The following is a 19,648-nucleotide window of genomic DNA, read 5'->3' as shown; positions in this document are numbered from 1 at the left end:
TTGCTTGCTTCATATATTACAAGCAATGAAGGGAGAAGTATTAGAACAAAATAAATTTGAACACATTGCATGAATCTTTTAATATTGAAACTTGAAAAAAGAACTTTTCATGCAAATGCATAAAATTAATCACTATCAAGGCACACACTCGCAATTTTACTATTCAAAGAATAGTCATGTACATGTATATACATACCACCTGCTAATTTGCATTTATTTATTTTTTTATTGTATGACATTCTCCGTAATACTCTCTTGTGTTTTCTTTTTTGTTTTTGCTTGTCAAATTGTTCACACTGACAATTTGGATCCTTTTGGTCCCGAGAAAACTTATCCTTTTTTGCTTGGAACCAATGCTGTGGAGCAAAATCTACCAACTATCTTTCCCCATCCTCTTCAATTATGAAATCCTGGATCCACCGGTGTTCTATGACATAAAGCCAGAATTACTGTTAAGAAGCCAAAGAAGATTTATGCATTATCATCACTCAAAATCACCTCAAGTTCTACTTTCACAATATAATGCAGATGATGAAATCTTTTCATTCTACATATATGTCATTAACAAGAGTTTGCCTGGGGAAGAAAACTAGATCTTGTGATTGCGTAGGACGTGGCGATCACAAAGCAATATCTTCATCAGAATGCATCAGGAATCAGTAGTAAAATATGTGTTCTCTATACTGCAGACACAATACATTGCTGTAACGCACTAACACTGAGAGCTGCTCTTAATGTTCTCAGAACAGGAGATGTGCAATTGCTACAATAGTTATTTGATACTGTCTTCTCAGAGGGAATGCAAGAGCTTTGGAGGAACCTACTGAGGAAGCTCTATGAAATACAAGCGATGCGAGTAAGAAAATACAATCAAAGTAGGAGAAAGGCTGACCATGCAAGAACTATTATACATGTAGCTACCACGGTGCATGTAGCTCTCTACATTTACAAGAGATGGTAGTGTGAGTGGTTTGAATGTAACTTCTTTGAAGAGTGTTAGCTCTTGAAGTGTATATCTAGTCAGTCTGATGGTATTACTTCTGTCTTTCATCCTAGCTACGATTACTCGATCTTGACTATCCACCGCAGCATACATGTGTTCAATCATCATATTATAGGACTTGATTGAGCTACCAGTATGACCTTCACTGTTGTATACAGTGACTGATTGGAGCGGATGCAGCGTCTTGCGTTTTGTGATTCCACACATGATAATGGCACCGGTCTTGGCGACAGACACGTGTCTTGCTCTAACTTTCCCAGTTGGGATGACGGTTTTGGGAAAAAAATCGCTGTTATTGAAAATACGAATATACGAGTCACCAGTGACAACATAGATATCACCATGCTGATCACCACATAGTCTGGGATAAGACATCAAGCTTTGGAGCTTTGGAATGCAATATAACTTATCCAGTGAGCCTTCAGCATTGTAAATATGATATGAATAATCACGACACGACACTGCTATTTTACCATTGGCAAGGCAAGCAATGCCACCTGCCTCCTTTAGATTTAGATGAGGTTTCCTCTCACCTAACAAAGAAATACACTCAGAACTCGGCGTAAGACAACCATGACCTACAACAACAGAACTAGAAGACAGAGCTCCGATCCCATAGATATGCCCACCTGATTCAACTTCCTTTACAATGGTCAGTGAATTTGTCTTGACCGTTGATAGCACTGCACCAGCATTACCTCTGGTACAAGGTTGAATATTACCCAAGCTGATTTTTGCAGCAGTAAATGTAGTTGACGGGTCACTCCTACTAGTTGATGGAGTATTTTCAGAAGCATCATCAGGAAGGGTAGACAAAGTATTATTGATTGCCTGTACATTCTTCAACATGGCTTTTCCTTCATTCCTTTTACAGTCTGGAGACTTTACATTTTCAGGCATGAAGTTAAGCTGACTGATACTACATGTAGCTACTGACTTCCCTCCAGGTAGAGTGCTGGCAAGGGTAGTCTCAGGATTACATGTACATTTAGCATCACTGTTCGCTTGCTTCTTACTCAATTTACCCATTCTTTTCTCTTTGTCTTCTAAGGAATTCGTAGTAACTGGGGCAGTTTTCTTCAAATCTTGACTGCTTCTTTTTTCTGCCATTCCTCCTACAGACTTTGATCCTGGTAGCATGTTTGCATGGGAAGGCACAGCATTTTTCTCAGTTATCTTTCTTCCATTCTTTGTTTTGACCTTTCCTCCTTTCCCCTTACCTCCTGGGGAATTCTCTGGGGAAATTGTTTTTACCTGTTGACAGCTTCTTTCTCCAGTCTTTGGCCCTGGTATCATGTCAACGAGAGTAGGCACATGATTAACTTGAGATAGCTCTTGTATGTCTTCAATTGCAGTATTCCTTTTTCCCTCACTGCTTCTAGGTGCAGACTTTGCTCCAGACAGTGTGCTTTCCTGGGTACGCACAGAATCCACTTCAGTTACCTCTTTTCCACTCTTTGTTTTGACTTTCAGTCCTTTCTTCTCATCTCCTGGGTGATTCTCAGTCACTGAGGCAGTTTTCTTCACTTCTTGACGTCTGTCTCCTGCCTTTCCCTCTTGTAGCATGATGTCAAATGTATGCTTCTTTGATGAATCACTGCAATTTGAATTTCTTCTATTGGTCTGCTCTTTATCGCCTGGTGAACCCAACGGAGTTGTCTTTTCTGGCTGAACTTCTCCGACCTTGATATGACCTACATCAAGTAGTGTATCCTGAGCGGGATAAAACTTTGTGTTCACTGCAACTTGTACTTGGGTCATGTATTGCTGCTTGACCTCATTGAAATTCTTGATCTTCTTGAGAGTGTTTTCAAGAGACATGCAATGCTGATAATGTTCTTTCAGAACATGGTTTTGCAAATGCAGTGATTCATGGCATTTCAAGATAGCAACTGAAGTGTCAATTGCACGTATTAAATCTAAATGATCAAATTTGCTCCTTATTATTGACGAATCACATGTGGTGCTGATCATATTGACCTGTTTGATTAAGTTATTTTCATTTTCTTGCAGAGTGGTATATTTTTTGGCAAATGCATCCTCTATTTCTTTCTTTATTGTCTTTATATAGCACTGGATTTCTTTCCTTTGTTGATTTGCTTCAATGCATATCTCATCAAGTTTAGTTTTCCCAGCTTCGCTTTCTTTAATAATAGCCAATCTCTGCTTTTTCAATTCTTCTCCTAATTCCACTTTTGATTTGATTTTGTGTCCTTGATGGGTTTCTATGAAGCAAGTGATACAAATGAAATCCCCACAAAGTTCACAAAATATATTCTTATCCTCTTTCCTATGAATTGGACAATGGATGTCCTTACCAAACTTAAGCTCATCCTGGAGACCCTTGAGTGAAAAGTTAGGCGAGAGTCCTGCGATCCTGTCTCTCTCTAGCTTTGTGCATTTCCTACACACGGGGCACTCCATGTAACTTCTACCATACTGTTGCTCATCATAATTCTCCAGACAGACCTTACAGAATGTATGTCCGCATCTCAAAAGGGTTGGGTTCTTGAAGTCACTCAGACAAAGAGGACAGGTAAGCCCTTGGGGTTGGTCCTGCTGTTTTGCTTGGTCAGTCATTGTTGTTGTCACACCTGGCAATGATTCATTTGAAGTGAAACTGAAAGAAAGAAAGAAAAATAATAAGGGAATACAGTTTGAAGCTTTAAATAAGCAAACTGTAAATGCTAATAAGCATGTGAACAATTTTTGGTTTTCATCCTTGAAAGGAGCAAAAACAGATTTCCTTCCAATTCTTGATTCCACAGCATTAATCACAAGAAAGCAACAAGAAGGCACTATCAGACTCACAACAGAGAGATATTACCAAAGTTCAATGCAAGTATTTAAAATCATACATTTAGGATAGAAGCAAACTGAGGATCTATTGGTATTGAATGCATAATATCAATTCTATAGAAAAGGAAAAACATATTTTGAGAAAACAAATTTCCAGTATATACATGTACAGTAAACTTTTATATCTCAATTCATTTCATTTCTGCTGCCAGCAGAGCACAGCAGAGAACATTATCATTGTGTTCTCCTTCAGCACAAAGTAAAGGAAATTTTATTGAGTGTTTGTACCAAAACTTGTTTCTAGATCTTGATCTCATAGGCCTCAATTGACAAAGGTGGTATGAAACCATGGTTTAAACATGCTTACACTACCTTCAGCGAATACATGTATATTGAGAATGTAAATAAATTAGACTGTGGGATGGTCGCTAAAATTGTGACTTTCCGTGGGGCAGCAAATACAACCACGGTTCTTGGACATGATAATATGTAAAATATTATGAGTAAATATATGCAACAAGTTGCCATCACTAAATTCTGCTGACCTCAAAATTAAAATAATATGCGAAATCGTACCATTGATTAGACTGGAAATTCCGCCATTCAACCCGTGTATTAAGGACTTCCGCAACCTTGTTCGCGTTTATTTTTTTTATTCGTTGTACATGATTTACATTATACAGAATCTACGATGGCGGATAAGATGTCGTCGTCTTCGTCATGTTTTGACAGCAAAAATTACGATTTACCACTAGCAAATATATGCTACATGCATGTCTTACCCAAGGAAAGAGAGCCAGTAAATTTCTTTCAAGTAAAGAGCTAGAACAAATTTAGCCTTTGCTGCATTCGTTGGTGTAGACTACCTGGGACTTCAGAATAAAAATAGCTATTCGTGCTGCAGAGAAGTTTGCGATTGACTTGCATGCAGCCCGGCCCCGCGGGATCGAGACCAGCACGAGCAGCACTTCAGCAAGATCTGAATAGTTCAAAATAAATATAGATGTACCGCGTTACATCTTGCCCAGAGCCAGGTCAAATTAACATCGTATCACCAGCATTCCGCAATCAAGCCATCAAAGGTAATTTGTTTTCACTTTGTGCTCTTGCATTTCACTCTCTGCAAAAGTGAAGCGGTGCAAACTTTGATGAATTTGTATATTTTGTATTGGTCTACATCTAGATTTCTTAACTGAGTCAATGAATAATGTGACTCGTGACTTACTTCGTCTTCTATTCATACACTTGTAAATGTGGCGATGAAGTGAGTCATGACATGAGTCACATTATGTATTGATTCAATTAAGAAATCTAGACCTATACAAAAATCATCAAAAGTTTGTACTGCTTCACTTTTGCAGAGAATGAAATGCAAGAGCACAAAGTGAAACAATTTTGGCATGGACAAAGATCGCTGTCACAAGGATCACCATCTCAAAATCATCCTCTGTATCTTTTTCACCTTCGATCGCTTGATTGCTGGAATGCTGGTGATACGAACAATGTTTGACCTGGCTCTCAGCAAGATGTAACGCGTTACATCTATCACGTTAGTTTGATCCATTCGGATCTTGCTGCAATGCTGGTCGGGCCGGGCAGTGTAACAGGGGTCGGTAGCCAGGAGGGGCAAGAGCAAAAAAATCTCTGGTCTTATCAGGGGCAGATCCAGGATTTTCCAAAAGGGGGCAAATTTTTAAGAGGAAGTTTTTGACCAGCCCCCCCCCCCTAAAAAAAAGTTTTTCAACCAATTGACAAGCAAAAAATAAAATAAAAATAAAAGGTTTTCAACCACAAATGAAGTATATTTCGTACACGAAAAAAAGGGGTCTTCAATTTCAAAAGAGGGGGCACACCTCTATTTTAATGGCATTTTCACATTACAAATTTTATTATTTTTGCTTCTCAAAGGGGGGGGGGGCATGCACAACATTTTGAGGGGCTATATGGTGTATCGGGTAAAAAAAAACAATGCGAGTGAGCAAAAAATTTGACATTTTTACTACAAAAATCCAATTTTAGATTTTGACATAATGTTAAAGAAGATAATATATTTTTCACCCTTTCCTCTTTCCTTTTCCTTTTTTTTTCTTGGTCTGTACGCCACGGTAAACAAGATTTCTTATGCTTTTGCATGCTCAAGTCGATTTTTTAAAATAAAATCACCTTTTCATGACAATCTAACTGTACTACTTTCTTTCCTTTTCCAATTTTCACTTTTTATGTTTTTTCTTAATTCCTTTTCCTCTTTTTTTCCTTTCCCTTTCTTTCTCCCCCTTTTCTTTTTCCCTTTTTTTAATTTCCCGGTGAACTCCGCCAGGGGGGACAGCTTGCCCCCCTGTTAAGCCACTGCTCCCTGGGCCGGGCTGCATGCAAGTCAATCGTAAACTTCTCTGCTGTACGAATAGCTATTTTTATTCCGAAGTCCCAGGTAGTCTACACCAACGAATGCAACAAAGGCTTAAATTTGTTCTAGCTCTTTACTTGAAAGAAATTTACCGGCCCCCTCTCCTCGGGTCGTAGATTCTGTATAACGTACCGGTATATCAAGTACAGCGAATAAAAAAATAAACGTGAACGAGGTTACATCATTGTACACGCTTGCGCGCGTTCGCGAAAGTCCTTAACACACGGGGTGAATGGCGGAATTTCCAGTCGAATCAATGGTACGATTTTGCATATTATTTTAATTTTGAGGTCAGGAGCAGAATTTAGCGATGGCAACATGTTGCATGTATTCACTCATAATATTTTACATATTATCATGTCCAAGAACCATGGTTGTATTTGCCGTCCCACGGAAATGAAAAACTAGAGACATTTTCCTTGTCCATCCCACAGTCTAAATGGACACATTCATTAATACAGGGTGCAATATAGATGCTCGTAACAATGGTTACAGCATCAATAATAAACCCATCGTTCTGAAGTACAATTAAAAGGAGTGGGCTACACATGGGTCGAAAATACTTTTTTTATCATTTTGATATGACAAATGTTTTCTAAATTCCTTTTAATGTGTCCCAACATGAAATGATGTTTGTCTTGGGTCCCGGGAAAAAGTGTGATGGGCCAAAATCCAAACAAGTGGAACTCCTCTGGGAGTCTCGCCTGGATTATGTAATTCAATATAGCAGCAGTGCTGACATTTGAAAACAGATATTGAATAATTATTCACAAAAGAAAACACTAATAAGATAATAAAATACTATGTCCATTGACCAAAATTGACAATTGACCATGATCATGTGACCTACAGACATGTAAGATGTGTGCAAAACAATCATTCATACTTCAATTGCCCTTATGTCCATGTATCATGAACTGCATGTGTAAATCCATAACCTTTCTACATTATGATGCCAATTCAACAAATACCCCGAACATGGCCAAAGTTCATTGACCCTAAATGACCTTTGACCTTGGTCATGTGACCTGAAATTTGCACAAAATGTTCAGGGATACTTAATTGCTCTTGTGTTTAAGTTTCATGAAATAGTTTCATAAAATTTTATTACGAAAATTCCACAAATACTCCCAACATGGTCAAAGTTCACTGACAAGTGACCTTTAACCTTGGTCATGTGACCTGAAACTCAGGCAAGATCTTAAGTAAGTAATACTTGATTACCGTTATGTCCAACTTTCAAGAACTAGGTCCAAATACTTTTTGAAGTCGTGATGACATTTCCAAAACTTGACCTTGGTTAAGATTTCATGTTGACGACGCCACCGTCAGAAAAGCGACGCCTATACAGTGGTGTAGTCTTGCTCTGCTATGCAGGCGAGACAATAAACCAGGGGAGCTGGGGTACTACTACTACTACATGTAGTATAAAATTTGTTACTCATTTATCTTGACTGTGCCAATCTTTATCACAATGGGTCCAAAGCATTACCTCTTCTCTCTAAGTGACCAAAGTTGAATGAACTACATGTAGATGAAGACGGTACTCTGTTGCCTGGTGGGGTCAACTCCGCTCCTCTCACTAATACTTTCTCAAAGGATCTGCTTCTTTGACAATATAGGTAGCCATATCTTTCTTCCTGTGGAGAAATGATGACATCACCAAGATTACCTTCATCCAACAAGTTAAAAAGTTTTAGGAAAGAGAGACAGAAAGAGACAATTTTTATTTTGGATTGGATATTTTTTTTAGAAAGCCTGGATTTTATTTATCTACTCTTTTCTCTCTTTTTTATGGGGGGGGGGGTACTTAATGAGATAAATCTTCAAATAATGATGAAATTTGCTCATATGGAAATGGTGATAAGTTAATGAATGAAAAAATAATAAAACCAAATTATCATGTAATTCAAAGAAGCCAATAGGCAACTGATGTTTTTTGTTTCTAGTGGGCCTAGAAGTTTTACAATTTGTTCTTCCTCTTATGACTGACAAGATTGGTGTCAGGTGAAAGGGTATTTTGCTAATCCTGAATTATTTTTAATATAACAGCTGCATTTCTAATGTTATACATGTACCTAACAAAATAAATCAATTACAATCAGCCTTTCTCATTTCCATATTATTTTAGTATAAAGTCAGATACATGTTTAAATTCTTTACTCCACTTTAACCTTATTTGTACCTCAAAGCATTGTTTGAAAAAAAAATTATTTCAAGTCAATATTAATATGTAATTTCAGAATATCATAACAAGATATGCACATGTGTTGATAATATCAAGTCAAATTTTGGTACACTTGGACAGATTTCGATGGTCATATTAAAGAGAGGCTGAGTCATCAAGTTGAAATTTTGAATCATGAAATGGAAAGAATCCATTTTTTTGTTAATACCCAAAATATTTTAACACTACTATACATCCTTGCTCTAAGGACATCGCCACCCCACCAAAAAGTTGATTTGAATAAGAGAAAAATCAAACAAGCATTACACTGAAAATTTCATCAAAATTGGATGTAAAATAAAAAAATTCTGACATCTTGAAGTTTCGCTTAATTTCACAAAAGTTACATGCACATACCGGTCGGTATGCAAATGAGGGAACTGATGACATCACTCACTAATTCTTTTGTACTTTATTATATGAAATATTCTTATTTTCTCCCCATTGTCCTGGGAAAAAAAGTTTTACTTAACATTGTATCGTTCAGTCAAATTTTCGGGCGGGTACCCGAAAATCATCCCGCTCGAAATATGACTGGTGGAAAAAACCCATTGGTGACGTCATCAAGCCAATGCGATGCAAGCCAATGTTTCGTTTATGAATGAAAATATAGTAAGCATGCGCATTGCAAGCCTCCCGTGCGCCACGCATTATTCCATCGAAACAAGTCTGCAATACTCTGTCACCTCGTACCAAAATCGACCTAGAATTCCACTTTTCTATATTTTATATGAATTATGAAAGGTATTCTCAGAGGATCTATTTTCTCACCGATAGCGCACAGGTAAGCAAATTTGTATTACTTCTTGCTTTTCCGTCAAAATCGTACGAAGTAGCGTTGATATTACATCGTGTTTGTGAGTTTGTAGAATCTATCGCTACGTGAACAAAGTCAATTGATTTCCGGGTTTCGGAGCGTCAAATGCGCCAGCCAATCACGATCGTGTTACCATTTTCGGTTTATGATGGACTGAAAATGGTATCAAGAACGTGATTGGCTGGCGCCTCGTATGCTCCGAAACCCGGAAATCAATTGACTTTGTTCACGTAGCGATAGATTCTACAAACTCACAAACACGATGCAACATCGACGCTACTTCGTAAGATTTTGACGGAAAAGCAAGAAGTAATAAAAATTTGCTTACCTGTGCGCTATCGGTGAGAAAATAGATCCTCTGAGAATGCCTTTCATAATTCATATGAAATAAAGGAAAGTGGAATTCTAGGTCGATTTTGGTACGAGGTGAAAGAGTATTGCAGACTTGTTTTGACGGAATACTGCGTGGGGCTGAGGCTTGCAATGCGCATGCTTACTATATTTTCATTCATAAATTGGCTTGCGTCGCAGTGGCAGGATGACGTCACTGCGCTGCAAAAGAAACATGGCGACGATTGAACGATCTCAGTCACATCATCACTTGAAAAACTAGTAGATATTTCGAGGGTAATTGGTGAGATTCAAAATGAGAGTGTACTTTTGTGATGAGTTTACAATCATGTCTTACACTACACAATACAAATCAAATGTACGTTATACTGGTGAGCAATTTTCGGGTATCGGGTATTGATTTTTCTACCCGGGTACCCGAGGCTTCCGGGCGGGACCCGGGTACCCGGGTTTTAGTCCCAGCCCTAACTATACATGTATATAGACGTCAGGTATTATACTTTCGGCTCAATGTCATACCTCAAATGACTTATATCCTGAACTTGACGATTCAGCCATAAGGTACAGTGTACATGTAGTCCACTCTTAGCCATTAGCCACCCTCTGCATTCCGGTACATGCAAGCCTATGGCACTAGACCAGGAGCTGTCAGGAAAAAGATTTAGAAAGCAACTGGTTTAGAGTGATAGCACATTTTCACTTTGCTGTATACAGTATTCCAAGGAATTATTTGCACACTTCAACGAATCTATAAGTCATGCAAATTGCAATATGAGAAGATGCACTCCATAGGCGGATCGGGGGGGGGGGGGGCCTATTGGCGGAGCAAAAAAAAGATAAAAAGAGGAAAGAAAGAAAAAAAGAAGGGAAAAGAGAGGAGAGAAAAAAAGAAGGGAAAAGAGAGGAGAGAAAAAAAGAAGGGAAAAGAGAGGAGAGAAAAAAAGAAGGGAAAAGAGAGGAGAGAAAAAAAGAAGAGGAAAAATAAGAGAAAGATGAGTGAATAAAATAAGGTAAGGAGAAGACTTGGAAAATCAACCAAAAAAAATCTTTCATGTCACTACCGGTATGAAAAGTGCTGTGGAAGATATTCTACATGTATGTGTGGTTAACAAGAATCAGTGCAGTCTTAGTGCAGTTTGAGTTTGATTTTCTGCACCTAAGCCTTGTCTTTGATGCTGGCTACTGAAATGCAGTTTACAATCTACTGGAGTGGCAGTGAGAATATTCCACAATCTGATATTTACATGTAGATCTACAGTGCGTATCAAAAAAAAAAAACGGGACAGTTTTGAAAAGTCTATAAAAAATTTGTTTGAAAATATTATATCTATATTTTGATGTTAATAGATGCTCTGAGATCTTATCTTTGAAATGCCATTTTAAAAAATAAATTTTGTTCATACTTGAGCGAACACGGGACGTTTTTGTCGGGGGTTCAAAAAGAGGCTTACGCAAAAATGGCAGAAATGAGAAATTTGATGATTAGACTTTTGGCTAATGAGCAGACTTCCTCTTAATCTTTTCATTATCTTTGCCATAATTTTCGAATTATGCTGTCAAATTTCATTTACAAATTTATTTATTTACATGAATTATTTTGTTTTTCATTTAAACTTCTTTTACCTTTGACTTTTTTTAAGTAAGAAAAGAAGACTTTTTGTCAACTCAAGTAAGAAGATTTGCATTATTAATTGGGAGAATTTGTAATTATTCAAATCCTTTTATCATGTGAAACAAATTATGTTATGGTACCTATAAAAGACATGAATCCTATTTTCAAGGGGTTATTGAATCCTTCACCAAGTTTAATTATGTGCTTGACAGGACAAATAGGAAAGGATTCATGTCTCTCAATTGCAATGGTGTATTTAGTTAATTTTGAAGGAGCAAGATATGGCAGATCAGTTAAAATGCATTACAAAGTTATGAAGCGAGCAAGCAAACGTTTCCACTTTTTATTAAAATATCAAATTTTGTGATTTTGACATAATATTCAGAAAATGATATATTTCATTTTCTATGTTTTCTTTTATTTTCCTTTCCACTTTTTTTTCTTGGTCATGATTTTTTTTTTTTGGGGGGAGCACCCCAAGCCCCCACCTATCAGTATGCCACGTTCAAAGGCACCATAACCTTTGTAGCACGCAATGAAAGGATTTGAAACAAAAAAAACACGCTCTCCCATACTTCGGTTTATAAAAAAATGTTCTTGCCTAAATAAGGAATGTTCAAAGCTAAAAGAGAAAATATTAAAAAGGAACAACAGAAATATTCAAGCAAATAAATAAATTTGGAAATGAATTTTGACCGCATAATTCGAAAATTATGGCAAAGATATTGAAAAGGTTATGAGGAAGTCTGCCGATTAGCAAGAAGTCCGATCATCATATTCATCAATTTATGCCATTCTGGCGCAAGCCTCCTTTTTAACCCCAGACAAAACCATTCCGTGTTCGCTCAAGCATGAACGAAACTAAATTATTTTGATGGCATTGAAGGATAAGACCTCAGAGCACCTGTTGACACCAAAATATAGAGATCATAATTTGAAACAAATTTATATTTTATAGACTTTTCAAATCTGTCCCGTTTTTTTTATACGCACTGTAGATGAAAATACCAGCCTCCTTTTTAACCCCAGACAAAACCATTCCGTGTTCGCTCAAGCATGAACGAAACTAAATTATTTTGATGGCATTGAAGGATAAGACCTCAGAGCACCTGTTGACACCAAAATATAGAGATCATAATTTGAAACAAATTTATATTTTATAGACTTTTCAAATCTGTCCCGTTTTTTTTATACGCACTGTAGATGAAATTAGGAAAGTCCAAAAATTTGCGCGCATTATGCATGGGACATTTCAGAGGCTTTAATGACGCAAAAAATAGTGTTAAATGACTTTGATTAGATTGAATACCATCATGTCATGTTAGACATCTAGGAGAAGAAAAATCATGCAAACAATTGTGACATACATGTACAGGTATGATCTTGAAAATTCTTGACCTTTTAGAGAGAGAAGATGTGCCATTACGTATGGGACGCAGAAAAAGACAATTTCTAAAACATTATTTTCAAGTTGAGAATTCTCTAAAAGTATTTCATTTGAAAACTTGCAACTTAGCGTGACAAAAGTCACAACACTCTAATATATCTATAAAGGCAAGTTTCATGTCATTAGCCAAAACCCTCTAATTACAGACTCTAATCAAACAAATTAATGACACATTTATATGGGACATTCCATCCTTGGACAAGACCTAATTTGCATATTTAAATAGATGACACCACTTTTTCCCCAAAAAAGTAATTCCGGTAAGATGTTAGGGGGTCCTTGTCCCACTAATAACTAAATCTCACAAGTTTCGTTTTGATTTTCTATGAGTTATTATTGTCCCATACTTAACACCCATTTTACTAATCATGCAAATTAAGTGCCCCCAAAAATATCCATATTATCAGTCACACTTTTCTAAATGAAATTTAAAAATTCAACATTTGGGCTTTCTCACCCCACTAGGGTGACCTTTTCTTGGACTTGCCCATATCTTGTTCATTGGGCACTAATGCAGTTTCCCAAAAAAAGCTTCGGTCTCTGTTTGGTTGTTCAGCTGAACTCCGTTGAATTCACTCACCAAATACAGACACCTAAGTTCTAGCGCGATCTGTCCAGGGGACTCAATGGCCATATGTTTTTGTACTCAGTTCGGATAAAAGTTGCATGACAGCCGAGCTAAGTCACTGTTTTTGTTCATTTTAACTTGATTTTTTCTGTTTTTTGGCAATTAATGCCAAGAGGGAATATTAATTTGCATTTCGGTCACGTTAATTTTCAAGTTTGATTCATTAAAGACAAAAATTGAAAAGCCCTGACGGGGGGATTTTGCATTGTAAGTCCCCTTATGGTGGCTGCACGATAGAGAGCCGTCTGTGTACGAGGAGAAATTTTTTAAAAATTAAGAATTAAAGAACTCCACAAAAACAGATGGCTGCCAGCTGTCTATATACTAAATAGCACTCCAAAATTCGGGGAAAAATAAATTATGCACTCACATGACTTACCTCGATTTATACGATATGGATGAAGCTATCGTGACATTGAAGCAGAAACTGGACCATCAAAAAAAGGAAAAGTTAATTAAAGCTCGATGACACGTTCGTACTCAGTATCAATCGGCCATTTGTTTTCAATTTTGACAGGAAAAAACGAACGAGACAGAACTTTTCTTTTTTCGAGGGTCCAGTTTGTGCCTCAATTGATGTCAGGATTTTGTGTCACAATAGACATACCTACCTATGGATGCTTCTGAATGCAATCTAAGACTCTATATTTAGTTCCAAATTCTGTCTCATCTTTAAAGGACAAGTCCACCCCAACAAAAACTTGATTTGAATAAAAAGAGAAAAATTCAACAAGCATAACACTGAAAATTTCATTAAAATCGGATGTAAAATAAGTTATGACATTTCAAAATTTCGCTTCATTTCACAAAAACACTTATACATGTATGAACGAGCCAGCTACATCCAAATGAGAGAGTCGATGTCATTCACTCACTATTTCTTTTGTTTTTTATTGTTTGAAATATGAAATATTTTGATTTTCTCGTCATTATCATGTGAAATGAAGTTTCATTCCTCCCTGAACACGTGGAATTCCATTATTTTTAATATTTTGTGCTTCAGGCAAGGCGGTCCTAATCGTCAAATTCGTAAAAATCGAAATATTGTATAATTCAAACAATAAAAAACAAAAGAAATAGTGAGTGAGTGACATCATCAACTCTCTCATTTGGATGTAACTGGCTCGTTCAAATAACTATTTTGTTAAAAATAAGCGAAACTTTGATATCATAACTCTCTTATTTTACATCCGATTTTGATGAAATTTTCAGCATTGTGCTTGCCAGATTTTTCTCTATTGATTCAAATCAACATTTTTCTGAGGTGGAATCCTACTGCCAAAGTAGTGGGTGACCAGCGTCAAACTTGTACTTCACACTCAAGATTCACATTCATCCATAATCGAGGTAAGTGCATAATTCATTTACCCCCTTTTATTTGGAGTGCATTTGTGACCGAATTCTACCCAATTTTGGAGAGTATATGTCTACAATGTACCTATTACGTAATCATTATTACACGGACGAGTCCTGGGGCGGTATTCTGAAAACGTTCTTATCTTAATTTTGTTCTTATCTACGTCACGATCTCAAATTGGTATTCTGAAAACGTTCTTATCTTTTTCTTATCTTTTGTTATCTTTTTCTTATCTTGCTAAACATCCTATGCTGTGCGCGTAAATATACTACTCGCGCATATAATACAAAAGTGCGCTAAAAAGATAAGAACAAAATCAAGATAAGTGGTATTCTGAAAACGTTCTTTCTTATCTTTCACGGTATTTAAGATAATATTTAAGATAGCTAGAGAGTCATCACATCTCACGATGTTCGCGTTTTTTCTTGCTCAAAATCGATGGCCACTAGTAGTAACAAGTACCCACTAGTATTACCCCCACAATTTCTTTCATTCACCCTTTATTTTGCCCGTCTCATTTTTCTATCCCTTTTTTCTTTTTTTCTTCCTTTCTATCTGTCTTTCTTCCTTTCCATCTGTCTGTCTTTCTTCCTTTCCATCTGTCTGTCTTTCTTCCTTGCTATCTGCATGTCTTTCTTCTTTTCTTTCATTCTTTATTTATATCTTTTCTTTTGTTCTGTTTAAATCTTTTAATTTCTTTTTTTTTCTTTTGCTTTGTTTCATTTATACTTCATCTTTCTTCCATTTTAATTTTCCCTTTTCGTTTTATCCCTTTCTTATTTCTTTATACCTACTCCCCCTTTTCTCTTCCTTTTCTTTCTTTCTTCCTTCACTTTTTTTGTCATCTTTTTACTTTTCTTCCTTATTTTTTCGTCCATTCTTTCGTATTTATATATGCTTTTCCTTTTTTAAATCATTCATTTTATTTTTCCCCTTTTGCTTCCTTCCCATTAATAATTCTTAATTTTTCTTTCTTAATCTATTTTATTTCTGCTTTCTGAAATTTTTGTGTCTTTTTTTACTTTCTTTTTTTTTCTTTATTTAGTCGCTCATTCTTTTTTTGTTCATTCTTTATTTACTCTTTTTCTTTACTTTGTTTCTTCTCTTAACTCCTAATTTTCCCTTTAAGTTTTCGTTTTTTTTCCTCTTTCTTTCTTTCTTTGAATTTACCTTTCTTTCCTTTACCTTTTTGTAGTCTTCATGTTTGCGTTAATTTTCCTTTCATTTTTTTCTCTCTCAATTTTATTTCTTTGTTTCACTTTCTTTTTTTTTCTCTTCCTTCACTTTTTACATTTTTATTCCCTTTTTCTCCTTCTTTTCTTTCTTTCTTTTATTTGTTTTTTAGACTTTTTTTTCTTTTTCGGTTCCTTGTTACTTTTTTAAAAATCTTTTTAGTTTGATCTTTTTATTTTTGTGTGTGTTCCTGTTAGTTTCTTTCCTTTCTTTCTTTTTTTTCATTTTTGTTCCTTCACTTTATCATTGATAAGTGTTTTATTTCTTTCTTCCTTTTCCTTCTTCTATTCATTCTATTTTTCTTTTTTTTTATTTTTAAGTCCTTTTTGCTTGCTTTCTTTCGTTTACTCTTTATTTTTTCATTATTTTCTGCTGTGTTCCTTTCATCTTTTTTTTCTGCTTCATTCTGACCCTTTTCTGTCTTCTTAATTAAATACCTACTTACTTTCTTTCTTCATATTTTATTCTTTATTCGTACCTGCTTTATTTACTTTTTTCTTTCTTTATTTTGTGCACGTGGACGTCTCGAAATAATAAAATCAGTCATTGCGTATAAAATGCCTATTTCGCGCAATGCGCCAGAAACAGTGTACGCGCAGCGCCCATGATATTCTCTTCACATAAGGAACGCTTCTATTGGTTAAACTGCCAATATAAAGCGCATTTTGATTGGTAAAATCTTAAAAATGGGCGTGTTGGAGATAAGACATGTGGCCAAATCGTGGTTTTGGAAACCACTCATAGATTGGAAACCACTCATAGATTTGTGTACGCGCATTTGTGTACAAAGTGAATGGAGGTGGAAATAGGGAACCGTGCGTGCGACTGAATAAAGCGCTGCTGTATGAAGTGAACGGTAGTTACCTATATATAAATCACGATAATGCCAGACATGTAAGAAGGGGGCAGTCCTTACAGAGATAAGAATGCGTTAAGAAGATTTTCAGAATACCGATTTGCAATGATTTCAGCGTCTTCTTACCTCAGTGAGATAAGATAAAAGATAAGAACAAATATAAGAACGTTTTCAGAATACTACCCCTGGGCTCCGCGGCTCGCTTCGCGGGACGGAGCTCCCTGTGCTGTGTCACGTCACTGGCAATGCGTCAGCCGCGCTCAGCTCAGCCAAGCTCAGCCTGAAGTGAACCAGCTCCATCATGGGTGAACTGCACTCACCACGGCACGCGGCCGGGGGTCCACGGGCTCGTTTCTCATTATGTACCGGCTTTTGGGTGTAATAAATCAGCTTAAAAGTATGAGATTTACCACAAAAAGTTTCACTTACCCTCGCCTCAGCATCGGGTCGAGTTCCAGACCCAGTTTCGTCAGAACATGACGAGCTATGCACGTGCATCGCATAAGGTTGGTTGGTTATGCATCGCATATACAGGCTAGGTAGCAGTTATGTAATTTCCGGTTCCTCAAAAAGCGCGCGCACAAATTTCCTTACAGTGCAATTTTGGACCGTCGTCTTCTAGCTTCGGGAGAGCCGAACAGTTTGAAAGCAAACAAAATATAAAAACAAGTAAGAACAGAAAAAAGTTTTCTCTGACAAAAATGCGATTTTGGTTGTAGGCTAAATATTAGCATAACAAGCAAAATACCCAGGATTTTTTTTATACTTAACTCTCAAATGGAGGGGATTTTTGGTCAGGAATGTAGTAAACTGGGCTTGGGTGGTAGTATGGATTGGGGGTTGGGTACTCAGTCAGGAAAACCATAGAACCATAGACAAGAAGTAGGGGTGGGTCAGCCATTTATTGACAGCCGGTGGATCATGCAAAAACAGGGAAAACAAACCCCTGTAAATAAGGGAACAATGAATATAAAAAAATTAATCAATACTGATCCAAGATCACATGATTATCATATCATATCTATTACCACTCATTCAATGAACAAGGTTATAATATAACCTTGTTCTCAGTTATATCTCCATGTGTGACAAAATAAGGGTGGCAATGTTTGGCTTATTTTCTCTTTTTCTTTGGGGCAAATGCTTGATTTTTTTACACTGACAGTTTCCATTAGACCTGTTAATTCATACTGCTTGGCTCTTATTTAAATTTGATTCTTTATATAATTTTTTCTTAATTAAAAATAGAGATCAAAAAATGAAAATTTTCTTGCCATATTACTTTCCACCAATAGAGGGCGTACACAAAAATATGCCCAAAATTCAAGTTTTTGAGCGCTCTGGTGAATACAAAAATTATTCCCACATTACTAATGATAAATAAATTAAAACTGTATGAAAATTAGTAATTTTGGTCACAAAAGTGATATTTTAATGATTTTTTTAGAGTGTGTGCTCTATACAGCATTGGCATACCATAGTCCTACCTGTAGATTCTCCACAGGCCAGATGGTAGCAGTGAACAAGTGTCTATTACTAAGAATTATTGATCGCTTTTCAATGAAGTCTTATGTTTACAAAAATATATTCCAATTAACCAATGATAATAATCACAATAATGTAGCACTGATTTTAAATCATTCTAAGCACATTATATCATAGCATTTGAACAGTTATTGCCTTAATTATTATACATGTAAATCAACAAAATAACCATAACTTGGCCATCCTGACTAACTCACCCTACTATAGGCCAAGAGAAAACAAGGGTTTATCCACCAATCACCCTCTGGAGACCTCACTCGGCATCACTCATACATGGTAGTACGTCAAATGAAATTCCCTAAAAATTGACATAACAAAATTAGCTAGTATGGTTCCTTAAAACTCATCTAATTCAATCGAGTCTGAATTTCCAAGACTACTACTACCACTCGGCAATTATAATCAAAATAAACAAAGTTCATTCACTTTCTACGTACGGCGAAGGGGGGGTATACAAAACTGATCATGGCAAAGTACTGACAAGAATATCAACTTCGTCTAATGTACTCGATCTCATCATAGAAAAGAACATAATATAATTTCATTTTATAAGCAGATCATAAGAAATCTTCACCTTGTAATGTGAAATTAAACATGAAGCATATAACATGAAGCATATAACGATCATGTACCAGATATACAAAATTGAATTTACATATTCAACCCTACTCACTGTGATAATTGTTTTCTTAAGAATAATATCAACGTAGTCAAAATCTTAGCTGCTAAATTGATAAAACGATATAACTTAGAATCAAACTTACATGCCTCCTTGTCGAACTTGACTTGGAAGAACGAACATAATACCCCTAACGTACACTGTCGTCACAAATCGCTTTCTGATTTATCCTACCGTCGTAACAACATAAACGCTTATTCTTTCGCGCCACCTACACTTGAACGCTATCTGATGTAAATATCCTTCCACAACATCACAAATATTTATGACATATCACTAGATTCAGTATAAATGAAAAGTATAATGAAAACAACTATGAATTTAACATAAACATCATTCACATCATGAATATATGAGAATAATCAGCTATAAGTCTGAGGAACTACTTTTACTTCTTTGGGTAACAACATCACTGACGTTACGTAACAGGTGAGTAAACAACGGAACATATCGACCAAAAAGAAATACACTTTCGCTTTAAATTCTCGTACGGTGTCTCCGCTAAGAAAAAAAATGATTTTGCAATAAAATTCAATTTACCACAGGAATATACAAGTAAAAAAGCCGGGGGCACCCCGGTGAAAAAGGGGGTCACTCCAAAATAAATTGAAGGTGATATCAGAAGCAGATCTAGAGGGGGGGGGGGCGGGTTGCAACCCCCCCCCAAAAAAAAAAATCCAGGGACCATTT

At 36.3% G+C, this 19,648-nt stretch overlaps 1 protein-coding gene and 1 long non-coding RNA gene across 3 annotated transcripts; both read right to left on the bottom strand.

The window, feature by feature from the left end:
- Position 1: 1 nt before the first annotated feature.
- LOC121416241 lies at positions 2-17,344 on the bottom strand. Of its 2 annotated transcripts, none has more exons than XM_041609750.1 (4): positions 17,164-17,344; positions 10,121-10,246; positions 7,699-7,878; positions 2-3,623 (listed from the first exon to the last, which is right to left on the bottom strand). In XM_041609750.1, exon 4 carries the CDS (start codon positions 3,581-3,583, stop codon positions 821-823), a length of 2,763 nt encoding a protein of 920 aa, XP_041465684.1. In that variant the 5' UTR covers positions 3,584-3,623; positions 7,699-7,878; positions 10,121-10,246; positions 17,164-17,344; the 3' UTR covers positions 2-820. The 2 variants fall into 2 exon arrangements, with proteins under 2 accessions (XP_041465684.1, XP_041465683.1); XM_041609749.1 differs by having other exon boundaries at positions 7,699-7,846.
- A 200-nt stretch (positions 17,345-17,544) lies between these two features.
- LOC121414978 lies at positions 17,545-19,464 on the bottom strand. Its single transcript, XR_005969933.1, has 3 exons — positions 19,044-19,464; positions 18,477-18,577; positions 17,545-17,680 (listed from the first exon to the last, which is right to left on the bottom strand). It is a non-coding gene; the product is annotated as an uncharacterized LOC121414978 (long non-coding RNA).
- Between the last annotated feature and the right edge of the window lie 184 nt (positions 19,465-19,648).

Source organism: Lytechinus variegatus, chromosome 5 (genome assembly GCF_018143015.1).
Source record: "Lytechinus variegatus isolate NC3 chromosome 5, Lvar_3.0, whole genome shotgun sequence".
Taxonomy (NCBI): Eukaryota; Metazoa; Echinodermata; class Echinoidea; order Temnopleuroida; family Toxopneustidae; genus Lytechinus; species Lytechinus variegatus.
The sequence above is the reverse complement of the archived record's forward strand: the minus strand, read 5'-3'. Positions and strand labels throughout refer to the sequence as shown.